Below are 16,555 nucleotides of genomic sequence, written 5' to 3'. Positions count from 1 at the left end.
GTGCTTGAAAGTTTTGGACCCCACTGACTTACATTGTATGGACATAAACGCATCATAAATCTATCAAAATATCTTTGTGTGCATTCCATAGAACCAAGAAAGTCACAAGAGTTTGAGACAGCATGATGTTGAGTAAATAATGAGAAAATTATCATTTTTATAATATTCCTTTAAAACTAGTTTGCTTCCTAAATACTTTGTTATATAAATACCCTAAAATGCTACTCAAGCAGAAATTTTAAGTAATAATAAACTCACCTCTTCAACGGTGCATGGCAAGACAACACGGCTGAAACAGAAAGATTGTTCAGAGATTTACATACAGAAAAAAATAAACAATGTATTTGTAACAGAAAATATAATTAAAATATCTCACGAATACAACAAAAACATTCCGTGTTTAAGATGTGAGTAACTGATGAACATAAGAGACATATAAAGACAATGGGGTATTAAAGGGTACCAAAAAATATATTTAATCTGAATTAAAAACTATGTAAAAAGGGCAATGTTATAGGTGGTATCATAACTAAGAATCTTCAGCATAATAAGCTTTTAATAATAAATAAAAAGCAAAATATTCCCCATGAAATGGTTTGAAGTGCTCATTTCTCTTTTCTGTGTTGACGTACAATATTTCCAATTGAACTGGAAGTTATGGCAGAACATTTTAACACACACACTTTACTTTTTCTTTTCTTTCTTTTTTGTAAATAGCCAATAGGATTTAGTTATGTCCAAGGCTGGACTGGTAATCTGGCATACCGGGCATTTTCCCAGTGGGCTGACACACTTTTGGGCAAATCAAGGGAGGACTGGCCATCAGGAGAACCGAGGGGTCCGGTGGGTCGGCCGCAAAACGGGCCGAATGGCCGCAATAAGCATAAATGAGCCGCCACGTTATGCAGAACGGACCGCAAAACGGCGCCGCGATATGCAGACAGCGAACAGCCCCCCCAAACAACTCTTGGCTCAGTTGGGCCAGTTGCTGTGTAAAACCCCTGATTTCTCTTCCCAGTCAAGCCCTGGTTATGTCACTACCATGAGCCACGATTTACCACAAAAAAAATATTAATTTCATGAGGACTGTAGAAGGAGAGTTCAATGTCAATTCCACAACCAACTTCCTCTGCCCTAGCACACTTATCACCATAAGATGAGGAGAACAAAAATTGCATAAAATTAAATTGGTTGTTGTATGTGTTCTGCAAGTTTCAACATGCAGAAGTGTGAATGAGATTTGTATCTTGAGCGCGAGTGGAAGATTTTCAGTGAATAACAACTTGAATATTTATAAATAACAAGTCTCTGAAAAAGAGCAATTATGTGTGGTAATTATGTGTCCCTAAAATAAAATTTTCTCATCATTTACATAATTAAAAGTAAAAAAGGAAGTCAATTTTGTTCTGTTTCTCATCGACACCAATCAAATTGCTTCAGAAAACATGGTTTTAACCACTGGAGTCGTATGGCTTTTTGGAGCTTCAAAGTCTGGGCCAATATTCACTTGCATTGTATGGACCTACAGAGCTGAAATTTTCTTCTAAAAAGCTTTGTTTGTGTTCTGCAGAAGAGAGAAAGTCGTACACATTTGGAATGGCATGAGGGTGAGTAAATGATGAGAGAATTTTCATTTTGGGGAGAACTATTCCTTTAAGTGAATGCAATATTTATCCATTATTGCACATGTATTGTGTCAAGCAGTCCAGTAAATTAGGTCAGTGGTTCTCAACTGGTGAGTCACAACCTATTTCTGTTCCGATTGGGTTGGGTAGAGCAGTGAAAAACAATGCTAAATGATCATAATAAATGTGACTATCCATATTCATGCCATGCATAGCTAAGATATAAAAATAAAGTTTCCCCTATGTTTTGTTGAGCAAAACATACAGGACTTTTGGCAGGTAAGTGTCTAATGCAGAAGAAACTTCTCCAGTTCTTTAGTTTCCATTTAATTCCTGTGTGTTAGAATAATTTGTTACTGCAAGTGACGTGTGACCATGCATCCATGCACATGCTCTACTCGCTCCCTGTTCCCAAAGCTAACGCTTCTTTTAAGATAAATTGCAAAGCAAAATGCAAACAAATATGTCCCAACTCATAATGATATACATACACTGATTTACTGATACAATCTTGGTTTACTACAATAAAATATTAGAGCAGATTAGTACCTGGAACATCATGTAGTGGGGTGAAAACTTATGAACATAACTATTTATACCTAATTGATCATTATATATTTAATTCAATTATTGTTACCTGAGGGGCTAAGACACCCCTGAACTTTCCAAAGTTTAGTAGTCCTGCTCTATGGTATGATGTTGGCATGACATGTTTTTCTTTCTTCCAACATATAATGTTCCTTAAATTTCTCGCTCTTCACAACAGGTTACATTTTTGCGATTTAAAAAAAAATATTAACTAGTGCCGACCGATATTATCGGCCGATATTAGCCTTTCACCGATACATTGGTATCAGCGTATATGTTTAACCGATATGCGCAGATATGAAAACTTTTTTTCAGAACATATAATGCAGAAAACAATGCTTTAGAATTGGTGTCATAATGTAGTTTGTCCAGCAGAGCGCGCTCTGACTCCATTGTTTACAGAGCTGAGCTGACGGTGGCTCTGCAGACAGGGCGGAGTTAAGCAGTGCGGAGTTGAGCAGTGTCTTCTCGGTAAGTTGCTAACTAGTTTGTGAAATACATACTGGAAAAGTTCAACAATGACCCATCATTTTCCCTTTTCAATATAACTAATATAATGTTAACCCTGTCCCTGACAACCATGTTTATCACATCTGTTTGCTATGTTAGCCAGCTATAGTTTGTCTGTGCAGTAAATAATGTAGCAGATTGAAAGGAGCATCTTTTTGCAGCTCAGCAGACAAAGCTGCGGTGGTGGATTGTGTCTGTTGAGTGTTGATTTCACGCTACATTGTTACCTAGTTGGTGATATGCAATGCTGGAAAGTAAATATACAATGTCCATCTTTTACTCTCTGTGACCACAAGCTTATAGCTAACCACGTAGCTACTTTCATCGTGTGGGAGACCCAGGTTTCGGATCAAGCGTTAAAGCTAAAAATGTAAGATTTTTTTGTTAGCAAAATTTCATTTATGATCAAGTATACCAACAATCAGTCTTTCAAAACATGTATTTGCATACCCCAATTCACTAAGGTAATAATTATTTATATTTAAGAGCTGTCGGGACAGATTTGGCAGGAAATTGCTTACCTTAGTGAATTGCTTTCCATCAGTCGTCTGTACGTGTTACGTCATGTCCATAAATAAAGAATGTCTGGAGCTACTACAGCATGTGTGTATGTGCAGTGAAAGGTTTGTTGGTAGTTTGAAGCTGAAAGCTTGTAGCATAAACAAACGTGCAACACTGACCATGGATCGTTCCAAAAGGCAACCCTCTGGAGAATAACCCATTTTCAAAATAAAGAAACTGAGAAGAGTCTGCGAGCAAAAAGGGGAAAGCGACAGAGCCTGTAATGAAACACAAATCAACATCGGCTTCGCTTTTTCTGAAAGGATTTAGACCCAGAGATGCAATTTTTCTAGCTGGACAGGGAAGATATTTTATTGGTCCTAAAAAACAACAACTTTATGCTGGTAACAACCCCAGTCTCTAAACCAGTTACTACTTTGGTCTATTTGCCCGCTAGCAAAGTTATAATAATTCCCACCATTTGACCTTATCTGATATGACAAGCAATCGTTATGTTGAATGTCAGCGTTGCCTAACTTTTGTAACGTTAGTTATTTTAAAACAATTGTTTTCAACATGTCAAATCAACAGCGGAAGATATGCTACTTACCTGCTAATAAGACATATTTTCAGATGTCTTTTTCTTCCTTTCATTTATTCAGTTTATTTATTAAGGGGAGGGGGCGAATTTTGTTGTCGTTAGTGACATTCGCTTCTATACGTTGATCACCTGTAACCATGGATACACCGGTACTCCTCAAACCATCAGATTCATCTGTGCAGAAGACTAGAGCCCAAGCCCGACTGACGAAATTACCAAAACAATGTTCCTCCGCAAAAAACTTGTAGTTCTATATGTAAACTGCTAGAGGGCCAAAGGTTACATAGTGTAGCTTCAAAACCAGGAAGTAATCTTGTTCTCATAATCAGTGACGAGTGCGAGAGTTTGCATTTCCCTCTAACATAAAATTTTTACTCCGCTGATGGTTTAGATTTGGGGGTAAAGTTTATAAAATACGCATTCCTCTTCACTGAATTACAGCCTGTACAGCTGAAAACAACTCGCTTTTGATGCCCATTTGTGGACATTTCATACGGAAAATGGAGCTCACACTTGCCCATGCACCCAACAACACTTTCCGCTTTGGCCACTGGGAGCAGTGTTTCAAATTTCAGTGATCACAGACCGATTTTAGCTAAAGAAAAAATGTCAACCTACGGTTTCAGATTTCATTGTGAGATCAGATTGGCTTTTCCTAAAATCTCCAGTCCAACTCATCCATTATTATTATTATTATTACCATCATCATCATGTTCTTTGACTAAATTATTTGGCAAAAAATTATATTTTACTACAGAAATCATTTCAAGCATTTAAACAAGTATAGAGATCAAACTATATTCTTCCAAAACAAAACAAATTCAGTTGTATACAAATTTTGACTAGTATGGAAAGAGCAAAAATAATTGGCCCTTACAGTGAGGATAAGCAAGGATTTTAAGAACAATATTGAGGGATAAACCTGAGTTTGTAGATCCAAGTGTATATAAATGTATCCATCGATTAAAAAAAAAAAAAAAAAAAAAGAAGAGAAAAGTGAATTGAATAAGAGGAGAAATTGGTCTTTTTTAATTCAAATAGGTTTTAGAATATTTTCCACTGTGGTTGCCATTTTCATGTCCAAAAATCGAATTGAAGGAATATTCCAATGTTAGAACATAATGCGTTCAATACAGGGTTAAACAGATCTTCAAACGTATGAAACACTCTAGTACCTCACATATTGAAAAAGAGAATATCAATTCTGGAGAATAAAGTTACTTATTGGCACATTAAATAGAACGGCGGTTAGAACTCGCGAAATGGTTTTATACTGACTGAGTATAGCAGAGTACGCGAAAGTTATCATCACCTGCATTTCTTGAGTTTGCTGTCAAAGCCGGTAGGCCAGACCTGAGTTCACCCAACCGCATCCTACTCATCATCACTCTCACGCAACATGCAAAAGTCCATTCAAACTCTGTAAAGACTGCAGCCGCACAGGTAGAGCGCAGTAAAAGCCGTTCAATCAAAGGCGAACCAACAAAACCGATAAACAAACAAAGTTTAAAAACTGAAATGTAACACTCACTATTCCTTGACGAGCACCATCTTCACCTCCGCGGCTGCGCGACGCCACTGACGTCACATGCATTTATAAACGCTCTGCCTCTCCCCGCCTACCGAGTTGCGGTTTTTTCTTCTTCATTATGTAAAGTGCTACATTTAATAGGCAATACTTTACCCTTTATTTAAGAGGTTCGACGTACAAACGACGAAACATCATCATATATCCCAAAACACTAAATATCAACAAAAACTACCACAATACTTTCTTAAGCACACTGTTTGTCACTATGCACTGCAAAATGTTCCTGATCCATGAGATCATCTGCGTATAATGAATAAAGTTTGATTTAGAGGCATTTTGATTAAATATATATTTAATATGTGTGTGTGTGTGTGTGTGTGTGTGTGTGTGTGTGTGTGTGTGTGTGTGTGTGTGTGTGGCTAATGGAAATCCCCCTGAAATTTCTAACATTTATTTTGAGGCAAAATACTTATTTGTTATTTTCAGTTTTGTTCATGGTGATTAAATAAAAATATATTAATAACTGTGTGTGTGTGTGTGTGTGTGTGTGTGTGTGTGTGTGTGTGTGTGTGTGTGTGTGTGTGTGTGTGTGTGTGTTTCTTTTTTTTTTACAATTTTACTCAAAACAGCCATTTGTTATTATTCACTTTCAGCAAAAAAAAGCTAATTTGCTTTAAGGTGTGGATTTAGCCTTGTTGTACCTTACAGGTTACCCTTTTCCCCTTATTTAAATGGTTCAACATACAAATATTGACAATTTCAAGGAAAATCAGAGTAAAAAAAACATTGGATGACAGGAATACATACAAAATGGAAAACTAATTTAACCAAACAAATGGATGTAAACAAAGTATTAAAAATTAGAAATTGTATATATATATATATATATATATATATATATATATATATATATATATATATATAAATGATGTATAATTACTTCATGGTGTTTGGACATTTTGACAATGGAGTTACCCAAATAGTAAATGTCTTGAAGAAAGCTATGAGAAAATTAAATTACATTAAATACACAAAAAGTCAGTTCTTAAACAAAAATTGTGTCCTTGCATGAGAGAGCTGTGATATGTTAAATGTGTTGTCATTCATTTCATTTTTTTTTTTTTACAAAGGCAGGCGAACTCGAAGCCATTTAATTCACGTGTTAGGGAGCTGGTTGTGTTGTAGGGTTTATTTTCTTTGTTGGATTTAAGATGTGGAACTCTAAAGAACAAGCTGTTTCTTTTTTATTAAGAAGATTATTGTGAGCATAAAACAGAGATTCCTTTGTAAATGGACACGTCACCATGTGGCGCAGGAACAGTGTTTGGTTTTCTTGTCATTCATGCCCCCCCCTTCACTCAGGCACAGGACAAAACACAGTACTATCACTACAGTATGTGGGGCACATGCGTACACTTCATTTTCATGTTGTTATCGTTGTCGTCAATGTTTTTCCATTGATAAAAAAGTCATCAGTTAAAAACTATTGAAATCTGTACAATATTAGTGGAGTGGTGGTGGCGTAGTGGTTAAAGCACAGGGCTGTTAATCAGAAGGTCAGAGGTTCTAACCCCATGGCCACCACCACTGTGTCCTTGAGCAAGACACTTAACTCCAGGTTGTTCTGGGGGATTGTCCTTGTAATAATTGCACTGTAAGTCGCTTTGGATAAAAGCGTCTCCCAAATGCATAAATGTAAATATTAAATCTACTGTGTCAACTGTATTCTGTAAAGAAACTAATGCTGTAAATGCACTTAGCTATCCCAGACTATTTACCTTAGTCTTGTTTATACCTAACTCAAATATAAAAAAATACTCACTCTAGAGCCTTTATAAAATTCATGCTTATACAGGGGAGCTTTACAGCTTAGATCAACAAGGCAGTTTGGAAACTACTCATTACCCCATGAGGCTAGGTAAGGGCAACAGTGCTGCAGCCTTGTAATACGGAATTAACAGATTTTCTAATTCTTTGTATTAACATATCTTAAACATTCACAGTAGGATTAGCGGTTACTATGCAGGCAATGGAGAATTTACAATTATTTAAGTACCAAGACAGTCTGGTGCACTCAAACACACACACGATGAGAGAAAGAAAGCCCATTGCTATGTTCAGAATAGCACAATACAATTCTGCATTATATAATTTACAGTATGTACTGTATACTGTGCAGTTTAAGCACATTCTCAGTATGCATGGAATACCCAGAGAAACATACATTTGTCATAATGTGCAAGGTACAACAGAGCACACAAAAGTGTTTTAAAATGCAAAATTGGTATTTTATTTCAAATGTAGCCATTGGTTATGAGCATAATAGTATTGATACGAGAGTATGGGTAAGAAATGTGGATGATAGTTGAACTTTTACTTTTATAAAGGATCCAAAAATGCACTTCTCTCTTAAAGGAATGTGTTGGGTTCAGTACAAGTTCATAATGTTGAATACCACAGAAACTGATTTCGACTCCTTCCACGTTTATCTAAAAAACAAACAAATTAAAATAAAATCTGGTTACAGCACATACAATGGAAGCTCATTGGTCCAGTTCATTAACATTAAAGGACACACTGTTTTAAAAATATAGCAACAAGACAAAATATTATAGGCCTACATGCTAACATGATTTTAGTGAGATAAAATCACCTAAACTTATCAGTGTGAAGCCAAAACAGCGTTCTTTCACATACTTCTGTGCAAATATTCAAAATATCGAAAAGCACTGCCACGATGATGCAATACCGGTAAACAATTTAAGTGATTTTATCACACTAAAATCATTTAGAACAGATATTTAATCACATTAAAATAACTTTAATATGTATGATGTTTACGTCTTGTGGCTATCCTTTTGAAACAGGCCCCATGCACTTCCGTTGTACTGTAAGTGCCTTACTGTAACTGTTATATTTGGTGGAATTCAACATTTAGCTACAAATACTTGTTTTGAACCTGGAACATTCCTTTAAGAAGTAACACTTGTCCTGTCATAGTCCAATTGCTGATATTTTATTTAGTAACTAGTTCGAGAAAGTTAAAATACAAACAAACAATAATAATAACCCTGTCCAGTTGAACGGGTAGCCCATATGAACTGCTGGCTCCTCTGAACACTCTATATACAGTATCTTCTGTGAACGCCATTTAAGAGGGCTGGACATGCATGAACACTTCGGAGGCTGCAGCGAGTGTCCGTCACAGAGTGCCAGCTGGCAGAAACTCCTGCATCAGGCCCACCACACCTTCAGATGTCACTGCACTGGTGAATTCCTCATGTGGTCTTTGAGAGAAAGGTTTTGGAATGTGACATCGTTGTTCATACTAATATCACCTTTTACTTTCGATAATAATATTCTCTAAATGTTAAGTGTTAATTTCAATACATCACAGCAAAATGAGTTTGTTTGGCTAAGGAATGCTGGAGATCTGTTACTGGGTCTGTAAAGAATTTGTACATAAATGGTTGAAAAACAAAAGCTTTTCGGTGGCTAAGATAAGATCTAAGAATCTGGAATGTTCTGAAGATGTCCTTTAATCCTGAATGTCCTGCAGATAGTTTCCAATAAATTTGTTTGCAAATTGGGCATGACTTGGCTTGCTATGGGCTGGCATCCTGCCAGGTTGGCAAAAATGCAAGCCTCCTATTCTGCACAGGGCATTGCAGATGTGGGTTATCAACCACCAGACATCACTCATGGAAGGGGCAGCTATACTACAGCACACTTGGTCTGCCGAACACAGAGAATCAAGTCAACAAATTAAAAGGAATCATGTTATTTGAATCAATGTTCAAATTATATTAGCTTTTCATTCAAGCAGCTGATGCGGGAAATAGGGAGTGAGGGATATCATGATTATATATTATTTTATATTACATTTATAATACATTTTGTAGGTCTTATAAGTCAAAATATATGATTTGGATTTATTAATGATAATTGTGTAATCTATCACAAGAAAGACAATCACAGAGAGATTTACTTTTGATACACAATTTTATCCACAAGAGGGCAATGTAGACTTTCATTGGGTCAACCTCCAGCTGAACACATCTAGGTGCTCACAATAACTGTGAATTAAAGAGGTCAAAACACATACTGTACTGTACACTCTCAAAACATTCATTCAATAACATTCAAAGTTTAGTTTCAGCAGCATATACATTTAAAGACATTATAGCCAAGGGGATTAGCAAATGGGTTATAAAACCAGGTAAGAGGTGATGTGAGAGGTCAGAGGTAAAAAGAAAATATATATACACATGTATATTTAATCATTCTATGTGAAAAAGTTACTTCTAAACTTTTATGTAATTTTATTTCCACACCACATACTCAAAGGCCAACTGCTATTATTATTATTATTATTATTATTACTATTATGTCTCAGGTGTAGCTATTATTGTGTATTAACAAGACTGTGCATTAACATTCTAGTCTCAGCTGTGACGTAGCACTACAAAACCATCTTACCATCATATAAACACAATTATGTCACAAAAAGCTGAGGCTATGCATAAATGACAAATTACAATGTACTGTAAATCATAATAGCCAGCAATGACATGCACGGCAAAAATTATACCGTAAGGCGTATAGCTTGTCACTGGGGCACTACCCTCAAAGTTAAACTCACTGCACCTTTTTTTTTGTAACTTTTTCATGTAATTTAGAATGTATTTGTACCTTATCTGTTAAATCAAGGTACATATTAGAAACTTAAATGTGTATATTATTACCTTAAGGTGTAAAGGTTAATTGGGTGTTCCTTTGAGTGTACTGTCCCAGTGACATCCTGTTGTACCCCTTAAGGTGACATTTTTGTTGCACTTCATTTTACACTATGTGTACTTTCAGTGTACTTACCCAAGAAATTACTGAATAATATTAGGTAACTACATGTACTTGATAAGGGGTAAGGTTAGAGTTGGGGTTAGGTATATTGTAAGTGCCTAGTAATTATGTAGCTGTTGTAATTATATAGTAATGTAGAATTAAATCTACTGTGTCAACTGTATTCTGTAAAGAAACTAATGCTGTAAATGCACTTAGCTATCCCAGACTATTTACCTTAGTCTTGATTATACCTAACTCAAATATAAAAAAAATACTCACTCTAGAGCCTTTATAAAATTCATGCTTATACAGGGGATACTCAAATATAAAAACATCTATAAATGTCTTACTTTCTGGCTTAAGAGTAGCAAGTGAAGCAGACAACTTTGAATTAAGTTGACTGATACATGCTTCCATCACGCCATGAACATGATCCAAGGCACAAAAATAAAGTCTGCGTCTCAAATCCACTTCAGCACCCTCATCTTGCCACCAGATGTCTCTGTCTCCTGATTACTGATCACATGGGACCACATTCGTAGCACCTGTTGCTCATTCTCTAATCTCTAAGAGTTTGTTTGTGTGTATACAGTAGAGTATATACTCAGTTCTCACTAGCATTCATTGCTGTATGTTTCTGCGCTACAATTTCTGAGCGGTTATCCCTGTTACTCCAGATTCCTGCCTGGATTTTGATCTTGTCTCCCATACTGGTTTAGTTTATCCTTCTTTGGACTGGTGAACTTTTGCTGTGTTTTAGGATTAGATCTTAATAAAGTACTCCGCACATGGATCCAACCCCTTCACCTGTTCTCTGATTTACACTGCATAGCTCTGTTTTATAACTGATGTCGGTATCAGTTGTTTCTTCAAACTACAAATACAATTAGGTTTCTATTTACCCTGTCAACTGTTGTACTAATGCCAATTGTTTCCCAGAGAGTGCAGAACTAATCTTCACTGCAGAGATGCCATGCACATTCGGCAGCTGAAGATACAGGTTTTTAATGCCAAGCTAAAAGCACTCATGATGCTGTTTTTGTTTGCACTTCTTTTGGACTGGTGCTTGATATTTTTGAGCTTTTGTACTGTTTAAGAATTTCATATTTGTCTTTTGATTTACCATGTTGTTATTAAAGTACTCAAAAGCACATGGATCTAACCCCTTAGCTTCCGTCATCTGACTTACAGAATTCATTACAGACACAGATCCAGTGGAAAATGCTGTTCTTGCCTCTCAAGCTCTCTGTCACCATGTGGAGTTAGTAAGGCTCTCCATCCTTATGGAGGTGATCCTCAAAGTTGTCCAGTCCACCAACCAGCAGACCGCACCTGTAACAGCTGCTACCGCCCTGCCAACAGAGCTGCCACTTGCACTCCCACCTCTTCAGGTAACCCCCATTTGGCACTGCCAGAAATATTTTATGGATGTTTGGATCAATGTTGAGGCTTTCTTTTGCAATGCTCCATTGAATGTATATTTCTCAGCAACCCCAATCTAAGGTGGCATTTATCACTTCTCTGTTGACTGGCTCTAGAGTGGGCTACAGCAGTCTGGGAGAATAATAGAGAGCTCCTCTGTTCGCTGGAACTTTTCACGTCCCTCTTCAAAGCAGTAATTGACCATTTGACCAAGAGGTGGGGAGCACTTACTAAACATTAAGCAAGTTTGGACCGTCTTTTAGGACCCCAGCTGCTCGGAGTGTTTGGGTAGATTAAATGTTAAAAGTTTTATTTAGCAATGGATAGTGCATTACAGTCTAAGCTTGCCTGCCAAGATGAAAATCTCTCCTTGGACCAACTATACAACTGTCAATTAAGATAATGTTTTCAGAGACTGCAGACCCTCTTACAACCACAGCACATCCATTTAATCTCTCCAAGTGATCACTGGCTTTGAGCCAATGCAAGTGGGAAGAGCTTGTTTGAGTGTTGAGGAGCAACAATGCAGTAGGCGTCAGGGCTTATGCTTGCGGTGAAGCTGGTCATTTCCTCGCATCCTGCCCTAATCTCCCTAACACTCCTACTAAACCCAAAGCGATAAGTACCCAGGCATCTGTCATGCTAGAAAATAGACATTTGTCTGTTCCATGCAACATTCAATGGAAATGTAAAGACCATATCAATCTCTCCACTATTTGATACAGGATTGGCTGTAAATGTCAATGACAATGAACTTGTAAAACACTCTATCTACCATTTCTTGTGTGCCTCCTTTTTGTGTTTCATTGGCTAGATGGCCAATCCCTGTGCTCCGGTACAATCCAACTTTACACTGTCCCCTTCACTCAAAACAAATTGGAGCCTTGCACTTTGAAGAGATTCAACTTCTGGTTACTCACTCTCCTGAGAATCCGCTTGTTTTAGGTTTTCCATGGCTCTCCAAACAAAACCTGGAAATCTCTTAGAGTTAGGGGCAGATTTGGAGAAGGGGTTTCCTTTGTCACCAGTCATGCTTATGTCATGAGGATCTTGCTCCCTGCCACTCCGTCTGTAATGTAAATTCAGTGGATGATTGTAAGGATAACATACCAGGTAATGCCCTTTGGGCTTGCCAGCTCACCTTCAGTGTTCCAATCATTTGTCAATGACATCTTCAAAGATAAGATTAATGGATGGGTAATCGTTTACAGTATATTGATGATATCCTGATCTATTCTCCCTCGCTCTGGTCTCACACCCAGCATGTATGGCAGGTTCTTTAGTGGCTTATCAACAATCAGTTGAATGCCAAGGCAAAGAAGAGTGAATTTCACAAAGATACCATCTCATTTCTAGGGTACATTCTAACTCCACAAGGTGTAACTATGGACAACACTAAGGTGCAAGCAGTACAGAACTGGCCTCAACCCAAGTCTACTAAAGAGCTGCAACACTTTCTTGGCTTTACTAACTTTAGCTCCATTGCAGTACCACTTAAATCTCTTTAAAGGGCCAACCCAGGGAATTAAAATGGTCAGAAACTGGCCCCAAGCCTTCGAGAATCAGAAAATGTGCTTCACAAATGTGCCCATTCTAAAACACCCCTACCACATTGCCCTTTGTTGTCGAGGCAGATGCTTCATAATTTGGAATTGGAGTTCTGTCCCAGAGACATGGATCTCCACCAAAAACTATAACCCCTGCAGTTATATTCTATTACCCCCAGGTACATGTGTCCATTTAAAATCTTCAGTTACTGGCTAATTCTCATTTTTTCCCCACCTTTCATGTGTCTCTGCTCAAACCTGCAGCTCAGGAGGGCCTCAATGCACACCAGGATTCCTCACTACACCTCTACTTATGATTAACGGAGACTCTGTCTTCCTGGTCAGAGCTTTGTTGGGCTCATGTCAGAGGGAGTGCAGAATGCAATACTTGGTGGACTGGGAGGGGTATGGACCAGAGTAAAGTTTTTGGGTTTCAGCAGAGGACATTCATATCTCCTCCCTCATTTCCGACATTCACAGGGACAAACCATGCTGACCATCACCAAGACATCCTGGTAGACACGTATTTTTTTCCCCCACCCGTATTCCGGCAACTCCCACTAGTGATATAATTAGATGTCAAATGATTGGACGAAAGTTGTCTATACGTCACCAGCTTGACGACGCCTTCTGATTGGACGGTTATCTTATGTGGTTAAGAACGAAAACAGTTGGAAGACAATTTATGTTCCATATCTTATATTGAGCTCAGCTGGATGGAATATACTGAATAGTAAATAGGTTGTATATCAGCTGTATAGGGCAAAAGAGAGTAAACACACACACACACACACACACACACACGTTCATACCCTGGAAAATTCATACATGCATGTGATACTTTTATCTTGTCTAATGTTAACCAATTAAAATTTGCATTGAACTTCGAACTTAGTGGTAGGTTGTTTTTCTGCAAGTTATGCGATATTATGTCTCTCTGTTTACTATGGGTATATGAAAGGCTTCTCAACTGGCCAATCACAGACCACTTGTAAGTAGCTCTTAGTGGGTTTAGTGTTTCTACACTTCAGTTTCTGAATGTTTATCCTTTATTTTTGGATATTTCTGCCTATTTTGATCTTGTCTCTTGTATTGGATTTGTTTACCTTTCTTTTGGACTGGTGAACTTCTCAACTTTGTGAAAGACTTGAAAAATATCTAAATATGATGACTTGTTAAGCAGGTCAAGATTTTACAACATCAGGATTGAGGAAATTTAAGGCAGTCAAACGACTTTGTTCATTGCACAGATGCTTCAATATGTCCTTAAACACGGCACTGAACCTGTTATCGATCATGCTCACCATACTTTCCTCATTACCTAGAGGGTGGAGCAAGGAAACGAGAATGCATAAAATAAAGAAAAAAGCAGCGGTAAAAATCTACAGTGAGGCACTTACAATGAAAGTGAATGAGGCAAATGTTTAGCGCGTCTAAAGGCAAAAATGTGAAGCCAATAATTTTACAAAAGCACTTACATACATTTGTGTGTTGTTTGAGCTGTGACGTTATTTAAATTTGAACTTTTACAGCTGTTTCAGGGGTTTACAGCATTAGGCCTATGTCATTGTAATGCTGTTGTACAGTTGTAAAACTTTATACACAAAAGACTAGTGAGTGATTTGATCAGTTAAAACATGTTAACATGACTCACGTTGTTTACGTCTTTTGGCTAAAATTTGAAACGGATTATTTTAACTTTTACGTATTGGCCCGATTCAATTTCAAACTGTAACACAGATTTGTGGTTTTATTGATGAAAAGGAGAGACAGATCGATATAATGGTTTGTGGTAATCAACATTATTCCACAAATGCTGTCGACTGAGCTCGTATTGAACCCTGAATATTCCTCAAAGATTAGACAGAGAAAATACAATGTTTTAATAGTGCCACTCTTACGCCGGTTTCACACTGCACGCGTTAGCAGCGCGTATTTTTTTCGGCGCCCATGTTAACAGATTAGAGCATTCACATCGCACGCAGAGGCGGCGAGGCAGCGCGTAGGAGGAGCAGAGCTGGAGCAGCAGTGCCGCTGATCGTTTCGGCGTCCTGTCTATTTTTGCCGCGCGGCTTACGCTGAATTAAAGTGACAATGCATTGATCATGGCAAAAATACACAGCAGTTACCAAAAGCGCATTGATGATATCTATTGTGTTTTAAACAGTCAATCAAATGACCTTCATCAATTTAAAAAGAAAACAAATGTCCAAAAACAAACTTGTTGCCCAAACTACAAAAACAAGTTTAAATAATGTATACTGCCAGTTTAGTTTAAGTTAGATTAATTTAATGTATGCACTATATATATATATATATATATATATATATATATATATATATATATATATATATATATATATATATATAGTGCATATACACTGTCATAAACATTGTCATAAGGATGCCATGCTGATATCATGCTGACAATCAAAAACAAAAGCACGTGGTGTCTCCTTCGTCGGTTCATGGAGTGAACCCAAAGTCTGCGTCTTTTCCGTAGTCTTCGTAATAGCAAATACAGCGCAATGGCCTTCCTTCTATCAACAACTCGCACTACACGGTCAACAAAAACAAAGATGAACCAAAAGTTATATAATATTATATTAATATTATTATAATAATATAATATAAATGTATTTGAAAACGAAATAAAGCAATGCCAACTTACCCATAGCCTACTTTGTCTGTAAACACGCCGCGCGCGTCAAACGCTGCCAGTATGAAAGCAAAACGCGCGTGTCCTGCTTCCGCTCACCATACGCACTGCTAACGCGTGCAGTGTGAAACCGGCGTTATGTGCAATTGTTGAGAATCGGTTCCTTTCTATCTTTACATATTTAAAGGGGTCATGACATGGGTTTTTTTATTGTATTATTATGTTCCCTTAGGTGCAATTATAGTATTAATATATTTTTTTTTAAGAAAAACTTTTAAAATCTAGTGATTTATGACCTTTTCCCACCCTGTTTCTCATCCTCTGATTCAAACAGTCTGTTTTGGGGGCGTTTTCCATTTAAGACTTCAGTGTTAACGCCCACTGTTATGATTGGCTAACGTCAGTGCCTATGTATCAATTATTGACGCTCCCAGCCAGAACAATATGCAAGTGAACTAAGTAAAAACACTGTGATTATTCATAATGAATGAAATTGCGCTTTAAAAAGTAGTTTAAAGTTTAAAATAGATTACTTACAGTTTGATGCCGTCGTTGTTCCCAGAATAGTCGGCACGGACTTATCTTTGAGCAACAGTTTTCTGGCAAAGCCAGCATCATATTGAGATTTGTTCTCAAAACAGTCATCCTTAAAATGTACAGAACAAACGCTTAAGTTAACACTGCAGTGACTGGGACGTCCGCAAAAAATAAACTCCATCCATTTTTCCC

At 37.3% G+C, this 16,555-nt stretch overlaps 1 protein-coding gene across 1 annotated transcript in view; it reads right to left on the bottom strand.

Moving 5' to 3' along the window:
• LOC127643329 (phosphatidylinositol transfer protein beta isoform) overlaps window positions 1-5,387 on the bottom strand; it is a 29,561-nt gene extending 24,174 nt beyond the window's left edge. Inside the window, exons 1-2 of the mRNA XM_052126027.1 lie at window positions 5,357-5,387; window positions 259-289 (exon numbers count right to left, since the gene is read on the bottom strand). Coding sequence (XP_051981987.1) covers window positions 259-289; window positions 5,357-5,376 — 51 coding nt within the window. The 5' untranslated portion in view covers window positions 5,377-5,387. The remainder of the gene's footprint in view (window positions 1-258; window positions 290-5,356) is intronic.
• Window positions 5,388-16,555: the final 11,168 nt, after the last annotated feature.

Source organism: Xyrauchen texanus, chromosome 4, assembly GCF_025860055.1.
Source record: "Xyrauchen texanus isolate HMW12.3.18 chromosome 4, RBS_HiC_50CHRs, whole genome shotgun sequence".
NCBI classification, from domain to species: domain Eukaryota; kingdom Metazoa; phylum Chordata; class Actinopteri; order Cypriniformes; family Catostomidae; genus Xyrauchen; species Xyrauchen texanus.
Note: the sequence above shows the minus strand (reverse complement) of the source record. Positions and strands in the feature narration are given on the sequence as shown.